Raw genomic sequence first — 25,642 nt, forward strand, 5'->3', positions numbered from 1 at the left:
CTACGTTCCAGCAGAAAACTAATTCTTAAGTTCGTTGCCAGATAGAGCGTGGTTAAAACAGGTACATTTTGTTTAATCTATGATTGAACGTACAAAGAGACTATTACTTTAATTTAAGGTGTTTTTACCTTGATATGGCGTCTCTGGTTTAATTTCTATAGTCGCTCGACTCCAAGACTCCTTCTCTACTTGTGACATACGGTCCCGAGTCATCTGATACGAGTCATCAGTGGCACAGACTGTAATTTTATCTTGAATGTTTCCCAGGCACTCAAGTCGGTTTCTTTCAAAACTGGTTTAAACAACAAAAGCAATGCTCAGCAACATAAATTTCAACTAAAAGTTTTAGCCCTATTAAAATATGTTATTCAATTAAACTTCTAATAGAACAAAAAATCTATACTTTTACATGTTTAAAATAGTAAGTTAGATATTACAAAGGAAATCATGCCACCAGAATATGGAAAGTTTTAGAAGTGATCTAACTGTACTTTAGATAAAAACTAATTTTCACCTTCCTATATTCTGGTATAATCTTACTGATTTTCCAATGTCACCTTGTAATGCACATGTACAAATAATACACTGACTACATTCAATGGTACTGATGTTGTCAATTAAACATTTTCCTATCCACTGGACAGATAGTGGGTCTATGCTCAGCACCTATAGTTCAATCATGTTGAAAAAAAGAACAAATAACTACAGAGAAAAGGACAAGAAATCACAAATCTGCAAAGCACCAATGAATCAAGTTAGCAAAGGTGTGACTTGAGGAGGCTTGAGTTTTTTTTCTATCTTCTTGTGAATTTGACCCACCCACTTAAAACACCCATGTATAAACCGAGCTATCACATGTATTAGCCAAAAAGCAATAATTATTGGTGGTATGGATCCTCATCAATTTCACAACTGTCTGTTGCATCTGTAAATGTTCACTTTATTTTGGGCAGAAGAGCTGTTATTCTATCATTAAAAAAATACAAGTACATTGTATACATTCAAAGCAATCATATTTAATGTTAAAGAAGTCATTCACAATAACCCCAGCAGCCAAAATTTAGTGGCCACATGGATTTTTTAAAAATAGCTGTCCAGTGAAAGAGGTAAGATTTGTATCTGTCTCTCCACTCTTGATCTTGCTGAGATAGTGTAGTTACTAAAGACTTGTTTCCAAATAACAAATTGTATTCCTTTATCCTCCAGGTAGGAAATAGAAATTAACCAGTAAAATTGGGGACATAAGATAAAATTACAAATCTGACCAATAAAATTGTCCTCTTTGCATAAAGTTTTGAATATTACAATATGCCTTGAATAAATGTGGCTGATCGATCAGGCTTAAAATGCACATGAAGTGTGTTGACAGCCTGAATTTCCATGCATTTAAAATACATTATTTAAAATGGAAATGATATTTTATGACTTAACCATAATTCTCATGTATCTTTTAAGGACTCTTACCAACCACTAATTTATGTACAAATAGATGAGCCAAGAAGCAGATCTTTGTAACGGTGAAACGTTTCTCCAATGTGAAATTTGTGACATTGGCTGGGATAGTCTGATCTAATTATGGGAATCCAATCCCTACATCTTGATTCCAATTCTACGGTCTTTTCTGATTTTTAAAATTATGCTGAAAAGTTATTGCCAAGAGAACTTAACTAAAGGGCAATTGTATTCCTTTGTCCTGCACACCACAAACAAGCACATTTCTCAAATGCTCAGATCTCATATGTGCACTGCCTCAGCTCTGTCTCAAAAAGAGCTATGACCACAGGTGATTTCAATTATAGGGATGACATAGATTTCCTTCAAAATTTCTTCCACCCAATCCTCAGACAATATCTGGTAACAGGAAAACCCCTAATTACTTCTGTACAATAAATGTTTCAGAAACAACCATAGGACTGTCTGTTGGCTTAGCTGTTGTTTCATAATGCTCCCTATATTTATTCTTAATTCGCAAAAGGACTACTGCTCTTATTGATTCACAGTTCCTCTGGACTTTGGTTAGAAATCTTTGATAAATTTTAAAGCTTAATTACACCAATGTTCCCTTGGCCAGCTTCCCAGATCTATGATCTCAGCTCATCAAAAGTTCTGCTGCTCATGCCCGAGCACAAGTTCAGTCAACCAGCAACCTGCTTCCGTGCTGACTTGAGTTGGATCACGTACACTGAACGGCTCCCATTGTTTAACTTCCAACAATCTGACGGCCTATCACATCCCTCCTGCCTCCACAGAACACTCCAGTTCTCAGACTCCTATGCATCTCTCCTCCCTACATCCATGATCAACAGCTATCCTCGAGAGATGTCTAGGTATACATTTCTCTCCTTAAACCCCACATTCATTCCAACTTTAAGAGCTCTCTTAAACTTATTTATTCGACCAAGCCAACACCCAAAATAAATCCTTCTTTGGCCCATTATCTACTTTTGTATGATCACACCTCCTTGTTGTAAGCATTGTTCCCGAATTCAAAATAAATGCCCACCCCCCCAGATGATACTTTTCATGCAGCTGGGCAAAGACTCTCTTCATGGTAATCAAAACAAACATATGTTCTATTTGTTTGTCAAATCTGAATATAAGTATTTATTATTTACTTCATGGAATCTCTTACCACTTAAATTCTGCATCTGACATGCACCATTGGAATGAAGACCAGCCTTGGTTAATTTTCTGAACTAAATGAGTAGAAGTTGATGCCTCTGACGGCATTTTTGGACTAGACACAAAATGCACAAACTGACCTAATCCTTCACCACGTAAATGCCTCACCCACATGCTAAAACAATTATTTGTTTTGACCTATAAACAAACTAAATCATGAAACTTGTATTTGCAGGTGTCCAGTCAGTCAACAAATCTACCAACAGCTATTAAGTCTAAACCACCGTGTTTTCAAGGTGCAGCACTTACTTTCCAAATGTCAATAATAGTATCTTATTCAATGCTGCAGACATAGAAAATTGGTGAATAGGTTTAAAGAAGTTCCTTCCATCTCCTGAGAGATATGATCTGGTGCCTTAGTGCCATATCCAGAGAAATATGGTCTAGTGACAGTTGATGGCAGTCTGTTGTCCATTTTACAACTTTGCTTTGAAACTGGTATCTGTTACTTCCTGGGACTTAATGGCTTGGGACAAACTACAACTATACAAGATGACCATTAGCCTCTACATTGTGGAAGTGAGACTAAAGATGAATGAATTTATTGATTCTAAAGGAAAAACGGATGAGAAGATCAAGTGTATCCAGAAACAAAATGATTGAAATGCTAAACTAAATGAGCCAAATCAATTTTGTATAACTGAACTGAAACCAATGCCATCAAATATCAAAGTTTGCAATATCAAAATCTAAAGCTGCATATGTCAAGAAATCCAAAAGGGGGCAACAGAAGACATGCCAAGCCATGATTCTCACGGTTTCAGGTCTACTTTAAAAAGTTGATAGGGTGGTATTTACATCACGCAGCAGTCCTACAAGAAAATGCAGTTGATACCAAGAGTGAAGATTTTTGGTCGTGAGTCAGGTAAAATGGATAAAACTCCCCTTTAAAAGTAATCTACATATATTATTCATATCATCGTGCTGTTGATCACCTGATTGACAACACCATATAATTTCTTTGAAACATCAAGCATATTGTGAATCAGCTAGGTTTGATCAAAACCCTCTGAATAAGCCAATAAAAATGGCCAAAATTACAACTTGAAATGCTAAGAACAATATACAAAAATAACCATAAAATTAGACCTCAAAAAAGCTTAATGTAACACTTTTTCCTCAATTTGTTGTAACTCCAGCTAATATCCTGATTTTAATTTCTAAATTAAATCTGTTCTACTTCAGCCTTGTTTCTGTTCACATCTGACAATGTATCCCAACCTTATACCAAAATACATTGCATATTGTCAAAACTTTTCAGAAATGCTTCAAAAATTAAAGTCAGGACCCAGCTGAAGGAACATACTTGGGAAAAATCTGCATTTTTTAAAAAATGAGGCAGATTGAAGCACCCTGTTTTATTTCAAAATACTTCACTCTTCTCAGAACTGCCATGTATCAGCATCATGTTGCTGATTGACACATAATTAATGGGAGCTCTGTTGGCAGGTGTGAGACTGTCTGATCTGGGTTCTGCAGGCGACTTTCTGGGAAAAGAGCAAAATCTTCTGAGCCAAAGGACATTGCTTATAGAAGAGGAAGTTCTGAAGTTGGCTATCGAGTCCCCAGCAGGTAGTATTACAGTGAGAAGAGCCCAGCCTGGAACCAGTTCAACAATACCATGATGTTCCCCTGCACACTACCTCTGAAGATGTACTGGCGACTTCCTTTACCAATCACTGCTATTTCCAAAACCTGTTATATATCGGGGGAGTGGGGTGGAGGGAAGAGCACAGAATTTCATGATATGGCAGGATTGTCATGTCCTATCAACACAAAAATAAGGGTCTGGTTCAAAATTAGACACAGGCCCCAAGCATCAGAGTCAGATTTTCACACACAAAGTCAAACAAGTAACTAAAAGAGATCTCAACATAACATGGCATGACAGTTAATGGGATGGATAGAAATTCAATACAGAGACAATTGTGAAAAAAAGTGTGAGCTCTGAGTGCAGAGGCATACACAAGGACTAACCATTAAAAAGTGGGAGACAGAGAATTAAAGAATGGGCTAAAAAGCAAATAAACAGTCACAGAAAAATAAAGAAAATATTTATATCCAAGAGGTTAATTTGCTATGTTTGATATGCAGGCAGCAAAATAAATATAAAAGGCATTAATTAAAAATAAAACGTTAATGTTATTTTGTTTTAATCAATTAAAGTTAAATGCTAATTGTTTAAAAGAAGCAAAAATGTAAAATGTAAAATGTAAAACAACCATAAACTTCAGGGCCTTGGAGTTTTCTTTAATATTTATTATTTTTCAGGATCAAGACATCACAAACAAAGCCACCATAATATCCCTTGCATTGTGTGGCTTGCTAAACCCTTAAAGAGAGTGTTTAAGGGTCAACTACATTGGTGTCCCATATAGACCAGACTGGATAAGTAGAACTCCTTTGCTGAAGGACATTGGTGAACCAGATGTGCTTTTATGACAAATGTTCATCATCACTAATGATCTCTTTTTTTGAAATTTCAGGGTATCAACTGAATTTAAATTCCACAACTGCCATGGTGAAATTTGATATCAGATTTCTGAAATGGGCACTCAAATAATTTAACTGCTGCAACACCACCATACCCAGGAATATTGCACCACAGAATATTAGTTACGTCAACTCAATTATTTTTAAACAATACAATCATTCATAAATAATACAAATCTGTTAAATGTTCAAGCACCTATTTTTCTAATTTAATTTCAAACATTAGGAGTATTTTAAAAGAAACATGGCTGCAATAAAGGCAAATGCTGAGAGACCAGAATGTTATTCTTGGCTGGGAAATGATAAGCTGCTGCTGTTTGAATTTCCCTCGATGTTTTTCAGACCTGGTGCAACTCTAGCAATGAATGAACAAGATTGTATACTTCCACAAAATAGCTTTTATGTTGAGATGAATTTAGTGCAGCAATAACACAAAAGCAGCAGACCTAGTCGCAATTTTTTAAAAACATGGGATACTTTCACTGCGTTTTGAGTTACAAAATACAGTAGCAGTGAATTCAATCAGTCAGAAGACCATAATTTCCAGCTTCTTGCCAGGAGTTGAGCATTAAGAGTGTGATGCATTATTAGCAGTATCAGCCTAGAAATCTGGATGAGTAACACTGTTTCCTTAATGCACGTGAATGAAAGCAGATTCTTTTTCTCCTCGATTGGAATTTGTGGGTCAAACCATGGTGGTTTGAAACTATCTCTGGTGGTTGTAGTGAATCACATTGGTCCTGTCTAGTGACATGCTGACCATTGGTATTGGTATTGGTATTGGTTTATTATTGTCACTTGTACCGAGGTACAGTGAAAAGCTTGTCTTACAAACTGATCGTACAGGTCAATTCATTACACAGTGCAGTTACATTGAGTTAGTACAAACTGCATTGATGTAGTACAAGTAAAAACAGTAACAGTACAGGGTAAAGTGTCACAGCTACAGAGAAAATGCAGTGCAATAAGGTGTAAGGTCACAACAAGGTAGATTGTGAGGTCATAGTCCATCTCATTGTATAAGGGAACCATTCAATAGTCTTATCACAGTGGGGTAGAAGCTGTCCTTAAGTCTGGTGGTATGTGCCCTCAGGCACCTGTATTTTCTACCCGATGGAAGAGGAGAGAAGAGAAAATGTCCCGGGTGGGTGGGGTCTTTGATTATGCTGGCTGCTACACCAAGACAACGAGAGGTAAAGACAGAGTCCAAGGAGGGGAGGCTGGTGTCCGTGATATGCTGGGCTGTGTCCACAACTCTCTGCAGCTTCTTGCGGTCCTGGGCAGAGCAGTTGCCATACCAAGCCATACAATGTAATACAGCGCTGATAGAAAAGTAGTAATTTGGTTTGAGGCAGAGCTGTCATTAAGCACTCTCAGAGTAACCAGTTTTTAATAGTGCTGCTATCAGAACAGCAGATTGATTTGAAGGTTGCCTTTCTGAGCAGATCACAGCCTGGTACTGGACACCTCACTCAGATAGGTTCACTTTAATTATTCACCTGCATTCTTTTGGTTTCCCAGCATTACCCATCCACCCCCACTTCATGATAGTCAGCCATCCACATCCACCAATCTCCTAATTTGTTTACACCCAATCCCCCTAACTACCTATCTCCAAGCTCCCAGACCCAAACCAACAACCTGACTTTTGGAATGCTCTTTCCCTAATAATTCCCTTCACCCTCCCTGGATCCAGGCCTGGTCTCAGACTTCCTCTTTCACAATGGCACTGACAGCAAAGGGAGTTGTGCAAGAACTATACATGAGCACTTGATGCCAGACATGACTGAACTTTTATGCAATGGGCCCATGATCATAATGATGGACAATCGCAATCTTTTGGTGCCAATGAATTTTGAGGCCATCACGTTTCAGATGGGACATTCAACTGCCTATTTGCTTTATCAGCTAGGTTAAAGATTATATTCACAAGAGAAAAAGTAATTCATTAGCAGTAAAGCAATACAACGATGTTAACAATACAAAAGATACAAATGCTAGAGTAAAGATGCAAGTCCTTTCTACTTGAAAAACTCGATGATACTGGAGGAACTCAGCAGGCCAGGCAGCATCCGTGGAGAAAAGCAGGCAGTCAACATTTCGAGTCAGAACCCTTCTTTAGGACTGAAGATAGGAAAAGGGGAAGCCCAATATATAGGAGGGAAAAGTAGAGCAGTGATAGGTGGACAAAAGGGGGAGGCAATCAGACACTTGTGTTAAAGGGAAAACAAATACAACAAATCTTATTGAGGCAATACTGCAATACACGTAAACGGTATGCCATTTACAAACGTTTTAGATATATAACTTAACTATTTCCCCATATCAATCACAAGCCCTCAGTGGGAGCTACCCAATCAGTGTGCATCTCACCAACATATTACTAAAGCTGTGCCTCCAACTCGTAATTAACTATGAATCCACCAATGACATATTTAACATTTAATTGTAGCACTTGATAAATGATCCTTCTAACTAACCACCCAACACAATACATGACGAAAGTGGAAAAACACCACAAAAGAATACTGATTTCTAGCCTCTGCATTTAATCAACAAGCAATTAAAAGGAGGGTTTAAGAGTATCTGGAGAAAGATTACGAGAGTAAACAGGAGGAAGACAGAATAAGCAGCAAACCACTCAACAGCAAGAATTTCACACTGAAGGCAACAAGATTACAGAAGAGTGAACAGTAAAGAGCAAAAACAAATATGGGAACACTGCAAAGATTTCACACATTTTATAAAGTACCAACTGAACATTTATGTTAATTGACACTGGAGTGATATATTTAAGCTCCTTACAGAAGGTACAGATCCTCCCCAGGTTACGAGCGCCCGACTTATGGACACCCCGTACATATGAACAAACATTTGGGAGACCAGCAAGATGGATGGGGATGGATTTGCCGGCTGATGCAGGGGGTGCAGGCATCTTTTCCCAGGTGGGAACGGGGCATCTCCACATGGCTTCTCTACCCACCCACCTATGAGTCACAACAATCAGGGCTGGGTCGAGCCAAGCAGAGCTGGGAGTGCCTTGCAAATTTACTCACTCACTCACCAACTCAGTGCGGCCAGCTGCTCTTTCCATGCCTCTCACTCTCATGTCACAGCTGTTTCTGTGATCCTCTTCCACACACTAGTTTCGTTCACTTCCAACTTATGAACAGTTCGGGTTACAAACTGTTATGAACGGAACCCTGTCGTAACCTGGGGACTACCTGTACTTGACTTGAAACAACTGACACACAAAAACTTGCCTTAACTGCTATATATTTCATTTTACCTAGAAACATACTGGTGGATGCAGTCAAAGCTTGCTTGAGGCTTGTCTTTGCTGTCAGTTGACAGGTAGAATGAAAAACACCGCACACCATCATGACAGTCTGATTTAGGAGCGGGTATTTTGATGTACTGCTAGAAAAAAAGATAACCATGCTTCAAATTTTAAATTTTTACACAATACACAAATAAAGTACGACAAAATTACTGTTAAAATGATTAATCTTATAACACATGAGAAATCATTGCACATTATGCATTGACTCTACATTTAAAACATTTAAATCAGTCACATTCCAGCTTAAGAAATGGTTTATGCAAGTATAATTAAATAACACAGAAGAATAATTTTTCTCAAATATTTATAAACGCCACTGCTGAAAAACTAGCAATACTCCAAATACTGGCATCACCAAGCAAAATCTCAGCAGTCAGGAGAAGTAGCTTTCCAGGTGATATTATAGTGAAAAAAAATTACCAAATTCAGAGTGCACCGAGATCTAAAAATTTAATACAGTAACCTAGGCCATGCTATTGTGTATACAGATATGCAAAAACTTGCAGGAAAACTCAAACTCCACACAGTACATGTATTTAATGAATTTAACACAACTACCCTTAGCTCAATTTTGTTAACATTTTAAGAAATAAATTGAAAATTTGTTAAAGTGCAACTAATTTAATACCATAAATCAGTACAAGGAAATAAGTATGTTCTGCGAGAATCAGAATGCATATTAAAGACTATTAATTGTTTTCTTGTGTATAGCAGGATAATAAGCATACGGGCAAAATGATTAACCAGGATCAGAAAGTTTAGTAAAAAAAATGCTTAAGCTCCCACAAATAGACATCATATTCAACAATTACTATAATTTGAACAACAAGTAATTCAGTGTAAGGGAGGTCTTCGTGGTTTATAAACCTCCCATGTACAAGCTTCCACTTGCAAAAATCTCCCTGTGCCAAGTTGTCATAGGTTATGGCTGCAGTACCCAGCTCCAACAGCTTTTATGCTTCTTTTGTTGAACAACATGTCTATATTTGTGTTCTATAACTATTTACTACTGTAATTGTAATCATTGGAATATGACTATTTTCTATTGAAAGGCATTGACTTGTATTTCCTTCACAGCATACCACTGATGACTTTATAGGCCTCAGTAAAACTGCCACAATACTACACCTTAATTATCCTAGAAACCTAATAGTACACACTTGTGTGAAGTTCAGGAATGACCCTCCACCCATCATGTCAACTATGTGCAGCAACCCAGTTCTACTGAGAGGTTATCAAACTAAAAGTTTAGTTGTTTATCCTCTGGATTCTACAAGATCAGATGAGTATTTCCAGACATTTCTATTCTTTATTGAAGTATGTGCAAATCTGTAAACAATTAAAATGATGCCTTTCCCCCCCACAGTGCACTAAGTCTGATTTTTTTTGCAATATTAAATATATTCCATGCAACAAATGTCCAAAATACTAAAGGCACTGGGAATATTTTGTCCCTGTCTAGGTTGCAAGAAGTCCAAGCTATGCATTGAATGTAATATGCCAAAATCTCTCAGCTTTAAATTTTTGGCAAACTGCTGATAAAGGGAGAAAATTGCCATTGCCTTAGAAGGCTCAAGTACATTGATGACCAGACAATACTTGGATGGCAAAAAAATATCCCCTAAGGATTTACAGAATAAGCTGTAAATAATAGAAGTTCTTAAAAAAAAGCAGCTTGAAATATAAAATTCTAAACTGTTCAGTTACCACATTGTTATCCAGCGATGTTGTACATGTTAGAAATTTCTATATATTGTAATTATTTGCTATGAATTTAAAACAGAATCATTTTGCTTTACTTAAAGCCTTTACTCCATGCTCAGTAACACAGTATATAAGCATACAATGAAGGAAGACACAACTTCAAAAATATTCATATCCAGTTAGGTTTTCAAATAAATGACCTGATACCAATGAAAGCTGGTAATGTAGCTTGGAAGAAATCTTCTCCACTTATATTGCACAATACATATGATCTACTTAACATATATTTTTGCTTTTGGAATAATGATCTGACATCTAAGCAAGGTAATATGTTGAACCACAATTTCTCAAGCTAAGCAGAGGTACTTAAGACCATAAGACATAGGAGCAGAATTAGGCCATTCAGTCCTTTGAGTCTGCTCTGCTATTCACTCGTGGCTGATTTATTTTTCCCTCTCAACCCCATTCTCCTGCCTTCTCCCCGTAACCTTTGATGCCCTTACTAATCAAGAACCTATCAACCTCCACTTTAAATATACCCAGTGACTTGGCCTCCACAGCCGTCTGTGGCAATGAATTCCACAGATTCACCACCCTCTGGCTAAAGAAATTCCTCCTCATCTCTGTTCTAAAGGGACATCCTTCTATTCTGAGGTTGTGCCCTCTGGTCCTAGTACTTAAATCAGAGCACGTTAGAGAAATAAGAAAATAAATCATCTCAAAAGATGGTATGATGAAAGGGTTTTGGCCAATAAAGCAGCCACTAATTGTGGATTAAAAATGGCAAGGAACAATGTGTAGAAGAGTGCCAGGGAAATTCAGGGTCCATAAGAAAATACCAATTAAGAGCAGAAGTAGATCACTCAACCCTTTGAGACAGCTGTACAATTCAAATGGCTGATCTTTTATTTCAAAAGCCATTTTCTGGCCCAACCCTCATTTCCCTTGACTCCTTTAATATCCAGAAATCTCTGTTCTGAATGCAATCGATGACAGAGCCTCCATAGCCTGTCAGGGCAGAGAATTCAAAGATTCCCCAACCACTGAATGAATAAGTTTTCCCCTCATTTCAGTACCAATTCCCAAACTCTTATTTTTGGAATGTGATCTCTAGTTCTTTACTCCTTAGCCGGGGAAACATCCTCCATGCATCCATGCTGTCAAGCCCTCTGAGATCTTTGTATGTTTAAATGAGATCACCTCTCATTCTTCTGAACCCTCCCTCACAATTTCTCCTCATAGGAGAGATTTACCATCCCAATCCTGTCAGTCTATAGCAAGTGTATCTTTCCTTTGGTAAGGTGACCAAAACTGTACACCAGGTGTGCTGTCGGCAAAACGCTCTCTTTACTCTTGTATTCAAATACATTTGCAATAAAGGCCAACATGCTTTCTGCCTTTGCAAATGCCTGCTGCACCTGCATGTTAGTTTTCAGTGATTTGTAGGAAGACAACCAGGTCATTTGGAACATCAACATTTCCCAACTTGTCACCATTTAAAAAAAACTCAGCATTTCTGTTTTTTCTACTGAAGTAAATAACCTTATATTTTTCCACATTGTACTTCATCTGCCAAGTGATAGTCCACTCACACAGCTTGTTTACATCCCTTTAAAGCCTCTTTGCATCCTTATCATACTCACTTTCACAGTTAGTTACATGTCATCAGTAACTGGAAATATTAAATCTGATCCCTTACCCACAGCCATGCTCGGGAAAAACAAAAAAACAAGTCAGTCACACCCCCAGGCTTTGCCAGCTGTCAAATCTGTCAAGGACACTACATGTTCCCAATATTCAGAAACATTCCAAGTTATTTAAAAAAATCAATTAAACAAAACATTACAATCCTAAAAAATTAAAAACATACAAAACCTAACACTTTTGTTACAAGATATAACAACTTCCAACCAGCAAGACTTTTTTTAAACAATGTAAAATAGGTGAGAAAAGTGTTCACTAGGATTGTTTAATCAGTTCATCAACTCAGTGTGTTTTAAAAGTTTACAATTTGCCTTACCAATGCACACCATGATTTCTCTAATCCTGGCTGAAGTTAATATGCAAGCTTCAGCTCTATTCTACATTTGGGCATATCAAATAAAGCAACATACGGGAGGTTAGATTTGCTCCACTTCAATGGAATGGAAAGGAGTAAGACAGAGGAATAGAAGTAACATTTTCTTACTTTCAACCACTATGTTATAATTCCTGATTTTAAAAAAAAGCTCTGTGGATCCCAGCCGAGCTCAGGATCACAGTCAGATATGACAACCTACCACATTCAAAATGGGTCAAAAGTGTTTAGCTCCACACACAATGAATATATAGCAGGGAGTTTCCTCTTCTTGGAAGTTCTACCTTAACACAAATTAACTATTCTCAAAAGGAATATTTCCTATATTCCCATACAACAAAACATTTGCAAAAAAAAACAAATGAATTATGATACTGACAGCAAGGTTTGAGTTGTCCCTTGTTTTCACCATCTCGTAAATTATTTATAATTATTGCATTCAACATCACAAGTATGGTAATGTGTCAGGTGATCTCTGGACACCATGATTTTCATAATCTCAGACCACTATTTGTATCCCTTTAAATGAACTCAGTTTTATTCTGAGAACTAACAAGTTTTTTCCCCACACCTACAGAACTATATGACGATAATTCATTGAATTTACAGTACAGAAACAAGCCCTTCAGCCCACCATGTCCACTAAGCCTCAGCAATACCAATCCCATTTACTAGCACTTGATCCGTAACCTCTAATACCTCGCCGATTTAAGTGCTCATCCAGATGCTTCTTAAATGTTGTGAGAGTATCTGCCCCCACCACTGTCTCAGGCAGTGTGTTTCACAATGTAACCACCCTCTGGGTAAAAAAAAATCTTCCTCGGATTCCCTTTACAACCTTACTCCTCACTTTAAACCGATACTCTCTGATCTTAAGACACCTCTGCCATAGGGAAGAGTTTCTTACTATCTGACCTTACTATGTCTCTCATCATTTGGTATATCTGGCACGGTAGGGCGGCACAGTAGCGTAGCGGTTAGTGCGACGCTATTACAGCGCCAGCGATCGAGGTTCGATTCCCGTCGTTGTCTGTGAGGAGTTTGTACGTTCTCCCGTGTCTGCGTGGGTTTCCTCCGGGTGCTCCGGTTTCCGCCCACATTCCAAAGATGTACGGGTAGGTTAATTTGGGGTTTAAAATGGGCGGCGTGGACTCGTTGGGCAGGAAGGGCCTATTACCCCGCTGTAAATAAAATTTTAAAAAAATTTAATTTAAATCTGTATCAGGTCTTCTCTCAGCCTCCTCTGGTCCAAAGAAAACAAACCCAGCCGTTCTAGTCTCTCCTCATGACTAAAAAAATCCATCCCAGTGTCCACTTGTAACAAACCTGTTCCACACCATTTTAAAGATTAGGATTTCGAAAACCACAAAGCATTAAATTATAATTCAAAGGATATTTTAAACAGTGAAAAGATAATCAAAAATGTGAAATCAGTGAGATTTTTTTTCCAATCCAAATGGAAATGTTAAGCAGCAATGCTGCAAGAAACTGCAGCTGTTTTTCTGAAAAAATAAAATGCCTGAGTAGCCTCATTCTTGTTGTTACAAGTTCATGCTCTATTCTGTTTCTGCATGTCAGGTATAGTGCCACACCTCCCGGCAACTGGTTTGCATGAATAGTTTTTGTTATCAGCACAATTCCCAAGTCAGATCTCTTCTTTAAATAGCAACTGAAAGCACACCCATGGGCTTCTTTTGTTGAACAGATTAAGCAAAACATCATTCCATCAAAGAGGCTTTTAAACCCACTCAAATAAAAAAGCAGATACCATGTCAGAAATTAGATTACAACAATTAATGAGATATTTTATCTTTTTAAACTTTTGCTGAAGTTCTGTAAAGTGTGCTGATCCTTTGCTGAGCCTTTTATTAAAATTAAGTTATTCCACAAAAGGCCCAGCTGATTAAACTGGTGAGCAGCTGAGTCACACAGATCAACCAAGTCCCAGGTTCCTAACCTGTGCCAAGCCTGATCTCAGTTTGAACAGCAGCAGGGGCCCTATTATTTTCTTCAGGGTCCTGGATAGAGAGAAAAAACAGTATAAGAGTATGTTTCTTAAATTAACCCATGGTTCCCTCAGCTGAGCACTCATCAACGACTAGTGTTTGTGTAGGTGCCAGGTGAGAACAGGATCCTTGAATATTTTGTAAAATTCAAACACAGAATGAGGGCATTGCTGGGAAGCCCAGCATTTAGTTCCAATTTCTCCTTGTCCTTGAGAGGATGGTGGTGAGGTGCCACCTTAAACCACTGCAGTCCTTGCTGTGAAGTTATTCCCAGTGCTGACAAGTGAGGTATTACAGGTTTCTGACCCAGCTCTGCTGAAACTACAACATATATTCAATTCAGGATGTTGTACGACTTAGAAAGGAACACGAAGATGGTAACATCCCCAAGTCTCTGCTTGTTCTTGTATCTATGGAGAAGAGATTTGGGATATGCTGACTGTCAAAAAAACTTTGGTGAATTGCTGCAGTGCGCTTTGTAGGATCTTTCAAATCAAGCATCAATTAGCACCGATTCTCCAGACTTAATAAATAATGGCAGCTCAGAACAGGGAATACAGCAGCAATTGTGATTTATCTCTGTATCCAAGCATAAATGCTGTGTCCTTTTCAAAACTTATATTAAATACAAATTAATGAATAGAAGATTGAAGAGTTATTTCTTATGTCAAAATCCAGGAATTGTGATTGTACTTGCACCAAAACTACCGTGTTCATTATCATTACATTATAAAATTAATAGAAACTTCAGGATTTCCTTTAATGCCGAGCCTGCCATGAAAATCCTTAAGTTGATGTCAGTGATTCAGTGTGCCTCCACTGGTTATACTGTTTGCAGAATTCTTTCATGAAATCAAGTTTAATAGTCTTGGAAATATTTCAAACATAAATTTAATATGCAATGTTAAAACTTAGGAGAGTCTTATGAAATTGGATGCAAGTTGCATAGAACTTGCTACTCGATTAAGTAGTTGTATACCAGCCTGTTTATTTCATACAGTCAGCATCCTATCCATAGCTTCCCTGCCAATTTTAATAAGTTGCTTGATTTGCACACAACTTGTCATAGAAAAGTCATGTCTGGTAACTAATAGCAAAAGTACCTTCTTGACAAGGTGATAATTGAACACTATCTCATTATTCCTCTTTTGCACCATTTACTTTCGTAACTTACAGTATTTTGTTTTACGTCTTTAAGTCTTGCACTGTCTTGCACAGTACTGCTGCTGCAAAACAACAAATTTCACCTCACATATCAATGATAGTAAACCTGATTCTGATTCGGTTACTTGCTGTCAACTGACCCCTCTATCCTGAAAAAGTAGAATGGAATATAACTATGAAAGCAAAGGCAGCGTCTATTTGGTCCATTCAGTCTATGCTGGCTTTTGAAAGAGCAATCCCATTACTCTACTCTTTCATGATGAACGGGTTACAGAGAGATACATAGATAACTACAGGGAAAAAGATACTGAGATATGGAGAGACATACAGAGAGAATGCAAAGTGACTTGTAATATGATGCTAACTTTGTTTGTAAATATGGGCAGATTTTGATTGGACAATGAAGATGGAGATTAACATTACTTTTAAACTGCATCCCAGCTGACCTGGGTGTGTTTGAAGGGACAGTATTTTGGACTAGGGACAATTTTATTTCATGGAGGAAGCTAAACTCTGTATCAAACACACCCAGTACTGTGTGAACTAAGGGCTCCTCAGCATTAGCTCCTGTACATGGTCAGGTGAAAATGGAAAAGGGGGGGAGGGGGAGAGGGGGGGGGGGGTGGAGGGAGACTATGGGTCCCACCATTCCCACACTAATCCCACCATCAATACACAGTTATCAACTTGAACTTTCAACTGGTCAAGATGCAAAAACCGAACTCAACAGTGCAAGAAAACAGCATGGGTCACACAATGAATGCCCTGCTTCGGCTAATTGCAGCTCAAGATAACAGCATTAAAACCAGACTAGCTACTCCTACCACTATCTGAGATTTTGAATCATTGCAGTAAAGACACTATTATCATGGCTCTGTACCCCAACAGGGGCAGTTTTATTTGTCTTCTCACAACTCATACTAGGCACACCAGTTTTACATGAAGTCAGAACAAAATATCCCCGCTCCAACTGGAAAACTGAGATCATGATGTGTTCATGATTTTAAAGTTAACTGTTCAAAATGCAAACATGCCATGCATGCTGGGGTGAAAAGTAACTCAAATTACATAATACAAGTACAAAGGTTAACAAACATTACAAAGTTAGTGCATTATGTCAAGCAAGTTAAAATCCAACATGTTCAATGTTTTATGAATGCTTTTACCCACTCTGACTTAATAGTCAAAAGTACTCTTCAGGAAGCATGTTCAGCATTATATCAAAACTTTGAATAATTAAATTCCTTCCTGGTGCAAGGCAAGGATTTTCTAAAATTTTGGAGCATACAAGAGCAATGTTGCACACTGCAAGATTTTCTGTAAATGTAATTCTTCACTGACTGTCTCAGAGAATATGGCATTTTCTGTGATATCTCCCTAAGGTTGGTGCATAAGGGAATGGAAGACTACATCTAAAAATAGATTTGAGTTCACTTTCTAAATAAAATATCCTTACCTATTCATAAACAATTATGTAATTTACAGATAATTGTACCAGTGACCTTATTTAAAATAGTAAAATCAATGAGGATGGGCCCAAGGCCTAGTTGCTGGATTCGAGGGTGCGGAGCACTAACAAGACAAACCCACTATATCAGGCTCAGGTAAGCACATGGCGCTTGTAGGCATTGAGGCAGAGAACCAGTCCACTATAATCCACCATTTATAAACTTTAAATCTTTATGATAAAATTATTCAAGAACAATCTTTAAACATGAATCAACAGGCCTCCCTTGGAAGTGGGAAAACATAAAAAGCAGCAAGATGATAGAATCAATGACAACTGCCTTAACTCATTTTATGGCAAGATAATTTGTCTCTGCTATTAATGGTCTGTTATGATTTGTTTTTGAATTAACATTTGCCTCCAATATCACTATCAAATGAATTCAATTTTTTTAAAATGAAGCAAATTCTATGTGAACCACCTAAGAAACTGTAAAATGCAGCAGTATGTTCTGAAGGCAGCAATAATTTATGTTCCCAAAAGTGAATTAATTCTTAACTATTCGTGAACGAGATAAGCACGACGCTATTACAGCGCCAGTGATCAGGGTTCGATTCCCGTCGCTGTCTGTAAGGAGCTTGTACATTCTCCCATGTCTGCGTGGGTTTCCTCCAGGTGCTCTGGTTTCCTCCCACATTCCAAAGACGTACGGGAAGGTTAATTTGGGTTTAAAAAAAATGGGCGGCGTGGACTCGTTGGGCCGGAAGGGCCTGTTACCACACTGTAAATTAAAAAAAATGTATTCCAAATCTGCAGAATCAATTGCAGAAAACATAATCAGGTCTGAAAGCTTTTTCAAATAGAGTTAATTTGGCTGCCTCAAGGATACTTCCCAGCATGCAGAAAGCAGAAATGGGATGCATTGAAGAGAGAGCTCACAATGGGGCATGAAGTTAAAAATCAGCAGTTTGATGAGCTTGTAGATACTACATTTTAATTACATCTAATCATATATCAGCAAGATTTTTGAGCATTTCCTTAGATTAAAACACAAATTTGGCAAACATATTTAATCAATATAATATTTTCCATGTGTTATTTAAACTTTGCATTTATTTTACTCTTAAAAATTAACTTAATTAACATTTGCATCTCTGAGCTGTACAAGTTTTGGTGGTCAGTTATTTTCTCTCCATCTCTTCCATGTACCTTATCCCTGCCTTTTTTTGGAAAATTCTCAAAATTTTTCAATATGATGATTCATTTTGTATTGCAAATGTGCATAATGCATGATATTATGCACAGATTAAAACCTTATCAATTTAAGGGAGAGTTTCTACAAGGAGGTGAAAATCTCAATTCAGAGAACTCTTAAATCTTACATTCCATGCTAATAAAACAGAATAATTGAATAAATTAAATATTGGTTAATGACATAGCTGATATCTGGTGATTAAAACACAACGAATGACTAGATAAAGAAGTCATGTTTGTGCTGATCTCAGTAACATGAATTTCAATGAAAATCCAAGCTGGTCTGTGGAAGAAAATATTGATACTTGCAAATTGCTAGCAACTTTTCCTCACTTAATACCTTTCCAATATATCACTTTTAATGGATTTCCAAAGACAAATGGGCACTCTCATGTAAACTTCACTGTTTTCTAACAGACGTGCATAGAAATGTGAAAGCTACTTCAAAAACTGCAAATGTAGAAGACACCTTTGTCCAAATTAGATCTATTTCACTTTTCAGTGCATACTTTTGGGGTAACAATCAGTAAAAATCCATTTATGCATTTCGGATTCTGCTGCTCCATTTTACCACAACTATTTAAAACTACCCTGTTTAATCTGAAAGGCAGTTTTCAAAATAGATTTGTTCTACATAGTAAGAAAATACAAAAATAAATGTATGCAAATTACAACAGAGTCCCATTTACAATTCTCAACCTTTACATTGTACTTGCTTTCCAAGACTTTCTCATTGGAAAATAGAGAAAGTGGCAAAGTTAGCTTGCACATTCAATAGACACAGGCCAAGCCTATAGAGTAAATGTGATGTGAGGTAGGGTACCCAGCTGCCTGCTTTCTCTTGAATTCCCATTCTGTAGGGTTTTCAGTTGCAAGGTCCCTACTTGGAATGTCCTCTAAACTGAAGAGCCAAGACAGAAACATAGAAAACCGACAGCACAATTCAGGCCCTTCGGCCCACAAAGCTGTGCCGAACATGTCCCTATCTTAGAAATTACTAGGCTTACCCATAGCCCTCTATTTTTCTAAGCTCCATGTACCTACCCAAAAGTCTCTTAAAAGACCCTATCGTATCTGCCTCCACCGCCGTTGCCGGCAGCCCATTCCACGCACTCACCACTCTCTGAGTAAAAAAACTTACCCCTGACATCTCCTCTGCACCTACTCCCCAGCACCTTAAACCTGTGTCCTCTGTGGCAACCATTTCAGTCCTGGGATAAAGCCTCTGACTATCCACACGATCAATGCCTCTCATCATCTTATACACCTCTATCAGGTCACCCCTCATCCTCCATCGTTCCAAGGAGAAAAGGCCGAGTTCCCTCAACTTGTTCTCATAAGGCATGCTCCCCAATCCAGGCAGCATCCTTGTAAATCTCCTCTGCAAGATGAACAGATAAGATTCCATAAACAATGGCTGAAAAAGAGCAGGAATATTTCATGCTTTCAACATTTTTCCCAGAACATCTCCAAAAAACACCTCAACATTATATGGTCACTGATTTAGTTGTTGTTTGCACATGGTTTTCTAGTTCTCTACCACTTGTACATAGAAAAGCAAATACATTTCAGCAAAACTTAATCGGCAGTGATGTGCTTTGAAGAATGCAACAGGACCTCATATCAATGCAAGTGCTTCCTTTACATGGTCTGAATGATACAAATAAAGGACAATTATACTTTTCTGCAACTATATAACTGAGATGTAGATAACTGCTTTTCAGATAGGATGTCAGAATCTTGGGCTGGTTTGTTAAAAGATCAATAAGTAACCTGTTAACATTATGACTCTGGTAATTTCTCTACACTGTGAATAGGCTGCTATTGCCTCTTCATAATCTGAAAACATAACACATTAATTCAAAGTGCAGCACAATCAATGGATCACCTTTAAAGTAGGTATAGCACGAGAGTCAATGCAGCCCTGCAATCCTCAACCTCCAAAGTCACATCTCTTCTTAAATCTGTAGCTTCTTGCAGCCTTACATACAAAATCTTGTTCCTTCATCTTTATGTCTCTCTCCCTTTTCCCACCACTACCATCCAAACCAAGGTTCCATGTTTTGGAAACCATCTATAAAGGCATGAACTGTCCAACTCAGCTTGTTTGTTTTTTTCTCTCCTTTTTTTTTCTTTTGTTTTTCCCTGGCAGTGGAGGGCGTGCCCCGCCTGACCCGCTGGGCATGTCTTCCAGCTCTACAATTCACAACTACATACTTTTGTTTATGTTCTCATTCACTCATTGACCAGATAACCTTGGTTACAGCTTATCCTCATTGTCATCCCAGAGACAACCCCCATCCCCACTCTCCTTGCAGCTAAACGTGCTTCTTTTATCTCCTTCCCAGTTCTAACGAAGGGTTTTTGACCCAGAACATCAGCTGTTTCTCTTCCCACAGATGCTGTCTGACCTGCTCAGTTTCCAGGATCTTCTGTTTTGATTTTACCTGTCCAATTAACACTCCTTTAACATCCACTTTTTAAAACCCATCTCTTTGACCAAACTTTTGACTGCTCAAAACGTTCAATGTTTTGGGTCAGGACCCTTCTTCAGGGCCCAAAATGTTGACCACCTGCTTTTCTCCACAGATGCTGCCTGGCTTGCTGAGTTCCTCCAGTATCATCGTGTTTTTCATCTAGTTTCCAGCATGTGCAGTCCTTTGCTTCCTTGTCTTTGTGCTTTTTTTTAAGTAATGTCTTGGGCCATTTTTCATTACTAAGGATCCTACACAAATGGAAGTTCTTGCTTTGATTATTTGTCTTCAGTCGGAGAAAGGCACGCTTATGCTTATAAGTCACATTATCATGTCCTAAAATCCTTCTGTTCAAGCAGTAGTTTTGAAAGTGTACTTCACTAGTTATGTAGCCACATACTGCATTGAACTATTATTCCATTTACTATACTCAAGTCTGGATCTTAGTCAGGTTTTAGATATGTTACAATCAGAATAAAATTTACCAACTACTGTTACAGCAAATTGGGATTCAATGGCTTCTGGAAAACAATTAAAACCAAGTGGAACATTATCAGATTTCACCAAATCACAGATAAAATGACCGATAAAACACTTCAGACAGTGTAAAAAGAAACAAATAGCTTCAGAATACAATAAATATAAAATGGATTCAAGGAAAACTCACCAAACAAAAACTAGAAAGCCTCACAGTGAACATTTTCTAGAAACCTACGTCGCACAGATTCAGATTTGCGAACAATTAGATTTCAGATTAATCGGAAAAATACTCCTACACTTGCTGTAAATCGCTGATTAAACTATTGTGAAATCCATCCGAAACAAATCTAACATGAACACTCATAATACTACATACTTCAGCCATTTTTTATAATGTTAAAAATGTTTTCTTTAACAGTTCTTTTATTGTCTGAAAGTATTCACTCCTTGTATTGGTTTCATAGGCAGGTTGCAACACAAACAGCAACTCACCAACATGAAACTTAATTTTGAACAGTTTACCCTGAGGAACACTGCCCCAAATCTGACCCTTACCTCCATTCCACTCCAGCACCTATCTCAGCAGCACCTGCCATACTCAATAAGCTTAGGGGTGGAGGGGAAGATGTTTTAACATTCTTTTGACTTTCAATTTCAAGCAATGCAATCTATAGTTTTACCTGGAATTTAAATGCAAAACAGATTCTGATGGAAGGTCTTTTATCCGAAGTTCTAATTCTATTTCGCTTTCCATTAGAATTCCGAATACAAACATAGGAGTTAGAAGCAGGAGTAGGCTACTCAGCCCCTCGAGCATGCCCCACTGTTTCATGAAATCATGACTGATCTGACTGTAATCTCAACTCTGCATTCCTATTTACCTGTGGTAACCTTTTAACCCCTTGCTTATCAAATACCTATCTATGCCTTATAAATATTCAGACTCTGCTTCCACCACTTGAGGAAGAGAATTCAAAGGCCCAGAACCCTGAGAGAAAGAATTTCAACTCTTCTGCCTTAAATGGGCAATCCCTTATTCTTAAACAGAGATCCCTAATTCTACACTCTCCCACAAGAGTAAATATCCACTCCATTTCCACCTTCCAAGACTCTTCAGGATCTTATACGTTTCTATCAAGTCATTTATCACTTACTGAAACTTAATGGATACAAGCTTCAGCTATCCAACCTTCCCTCATAAGGTAAGCTGTCTGTTCCAGGTATTAGCTGTAGTACATCTTCTCGGAACTATTTCTAACACATTAACATCCTTCCTTAAATAAGGAGTCCAATGCTGGTAACAGTATTCTAAATGTGGTCTTCACCCATCCTCTATATAATTAAAGCATAACCATAATTCCCTAGAAATAAACAGGAACATTCTGTTAACTTTCCTATAATTTGCTACACCTGCATACTTAGTTCTACAGATAGCATCTGACTGTTGAATAGGTCTATATTTTCTGTTTTAGTTTAAACTGCAAATCCTACTCCTGACGCAGAGTTTATATATATATATATATATGCATGCTTTTCCCAAGATGTTTCCTTCCTTTATTATCCCTTCTCTCCAGGCAGTTAATGCCACCGGCAACATGAATATTAAAATATTCAGCATAGCATAACTCTTCTCCAGCAATAACATGAATGAATAAGGTAAAAGTTCACTGAGGAACTGAAACTTCAGGTATCAGAGTGGACTAACAGAATGTTTTTTATCGAGAGTTTAGTGAAAATGTAAGAGCTGATCTGAGATGCATGAACTACTCTAAGCTGAAACTGTGCAAGAATATATAATGGACACTTACATCAAGAATGTCTTCAAATCCTTGCAAGGGTGGGAAAGTGAAGAGACAATGCAATTAAATTAAAAGAACTGAATTTAACCCTATAATTGCTTTGGGTTACAATATTGTTGGCTTTTTTCAAATTTGTCTTGAAAGAAAAGTTCTTTTTCAAATTGGAGACACCACTCAGGCTTAACACTTCCTTTTGTAATATACCTAGGTCAGATTTAAATTGGCAATGAAAATGAATGTAGCCTTACTGACAACTTGAGCATATATATTAAATTTAGTAACTAACAAAAGGCATCAAAATATCACATCTAATATAACTGAATGTAATAAGAACCAATAAGCATCATGTGTCAAATGTATTCAGTTATACCATATGAAAGCTACAATATAGCTAATCAAAATTTGGTCAATAAAATAGCAAATAACTGGTTCGGGACTTTCCAAAATACATTTTAAGCTAAAAAATAGTTTTCATTTTGCGTAGATCTCTGAGATTTAGTTAACAGAGTGTAGCAAGGGCTAGTTTCTTGAGCAGTTCTGCTGATTAAGAACCTGGACATTTGCCAGTAAGAGTCCAGGTAGAAAACTGATCTGCATACTCACAGCTACTTCCATAACAGTGGTCATCTCATACATCTATCCAAATAAGGCTGCAGATTTAATAAAAATGCCTTGAAAATGTTATTTTCAACTGTATCACAGTAATTCTGAGCTCTGTGAATCTAAAGCAATTCTGGAGCACAATGCCTTCAAAATATTGGGATGGAGGGAGACAACTAAATGGTCCAAAACAGCACAATGGTTTCATATTCTTTGTCGTCTAACAACTAAAATAGTTGGGACTCTTCAACAACAGCAGAGGTCTGCTGTAGTGACTTATTTCCTTTTTCGATGCCTGACCAAAGATGGGAATGCCACCAGAAGTCTCCCCAAAATATTTAAGTAATCCTGGGAATCTGAAATCAGGATCAAAGATTTTTCCTACCATTTTAGCCAATTTTTCCAAATCAGAGATTGGCTGAGAAAGTCTGGTACATCCACATAGTCATAGGTGTTTCGAGCCAATGGCCATATCAGTCATGGTTCTGTTATTGCAACTTTCTGTGGAGCCCAGGATTCAAGGATTCAACTACAACTTAAAAGGAATTGCATATTTGCTTTGGTTCAAAATATGCAACCAGGGTCTGGAAATATGCAACAGGTGGGGGGAGTTGGTGGGGGGGTAGTGAGGACCAGTCACCATAGGTCTAATTGAAGCCTGGGGATGGATCAGTGAACAGATTCAGCAACTGAGGCAAAGAAAGGTTGCGAGAGGAGTTCTGCAAGCAAGATCTTGGCCAGGAAGGGGGCTTTTGTGGTGTCAGCTGAATTCAGGAATGGATCTGCAAATAAGATCAGGGGTGGGAAATAAAAAGTCAGCAAGCAGGTGGTGGTAGAGTGGGAGAGAACAGTAGGAATTGAGGTTGTGGCCTCGTAGTAGATCTCTGCTTATCATGTGGGTCAGGAGCAAGATTAGCAAGTGGGTTAGGGCTGCTGGGGAAACAGGGATAAGAAAAAAAATCCTGGAAGCATTAAGCAAGTCAGAGAACATCAGTGGAGAGAAAAACAGAGCTAACATTTCAAGTCAACGACTTTTCATCAGAAGTAAGGAGCTTATTTTAGGTGGGTCCCAATCCAGCATGGCATTGTGAAGGCTTTCTTGTCCCAAGAGTGTGCACGATGAACACTCCCAGGAGAACTCCATCTAATTTCCTCCATAATGCTGCAAAATTAGTGTTTGTTTTGGTCATGACATCACCCCATGAGTAACTGACATGGAAGTCAGGCATACAAGTGTGAATCATGCTTGGAAGTGTCCAAAGATATTCAATAAGATTGCACACAAGAGATTGTTAACAAGAACAATGACTAGTGGAAATGAGGCACAACCGACTGACATATGTAAAAAACTGATTAGAAGGTACAACATACAGAGTAGATATTAAAGGTATACATAAATGTCAATTGAAAGAATATCTTCTAACAATTTGCTCTGGAGCTCCAACTTTTCATTATTGAATGACTAGTTCCCCTGGTGGAAGAAGCTAAACCAAGGTGCATTGCCTAAAATTAGAGCTGGTTCATTCAGGAGACAAAAGGTAAATGTAAATTTGGAAAAAATTCCTCTCACCTGACACCCACAAACAACCACAATCACTTGAGGCTCAACCAGTTGAAGATTTCAAAACTCAGGTTGATATTTTTGTTAGTTAAGGAAAAAAGACAGATAGATGGGAATTCAGGTACAGGTTAACTGTAAACTAATAAAAGAACTAGTTATTTTGATAGCTTCTACTTTGGATATTCTTCGACTATATCATAATTTAAATAACTAAATTACTATCTAACTTGGTGCACTGACCAAGTGCAATGTGTTATTATAACTGGTTTACTTTTGCACTAAGAGTAATTTATCAAATATATTTATACACATATTTTGCTATTCTCCCACTATTCTCCCACAACTCTGCAAACGTCAGTTGCTGTCTGACATCTGTAATAACAATTTTGCATGAAGCAGTGAGGCAATAGGAATGAAGTGTTCAACACCCACAGATTCAGACTGAATTTCATCAATAGGCAGGAATTTTAATTTGTCTCTCTGAACTTATTTTGTTCCCAATGCTAATATCCCTACTTGATTTCCAATGCACTACTTTTCCAGTTTACTATAGGTCTA

General features: G+C 37.8%; 1 protein-coding gene across 5 annotated transcripts in view; it reads right to left on the reverse strand.

The window, feature by feature from the left end:
* The window catches only part of LOC127584086 (RNA polymerase II elongation factor ELL), a 77,938-nt gene that overhangs the window by 39,889 nt on the left and 12,407 nt on the right, over positions 1–25,642 (reverse strand). For 2 of the 5 annotated variants that reach the window (XR_007958341.1, XM_052040642.1), the window contains exons 3-4: positions 8,465–8,595; positions 129–292 (exon numbers count right to left, since the gene is read on the reverse strand). Coding sequence is in view for 4 of the 5 variants with exons in the window: in XM_052040642.1 (XP_051896602.1) it covers positions 129–292; positions 8,465–8,595 (295 nt within the window). In the remaining variant the exon portion in view is untranslated. The remainder of the gene's footprint in view (positions 1–128; positions 293–8,464; positions 8,596–25,642) is intronic. The other 3 variants (XM_052040645.1, XM_052040643.1, XM_052040644.1) reach the window with 3 other exon arrangements.

The sequence above is a fragment of the Pristis pectinata genome, chromosome 28 (genome assembly GCF_009764475.1).
Source record: "Pristis pectinata isolate sPriPec2 chromosome 28, sPriPec2.1.pri, whole genome shotgun sequence".
Lineage (NCBI taxonomy): Eukaryota > Metazoa > Chordata > Chondrichthyes > Rhinopristiformes > Pristidae > Pristis > Pristis pectinata.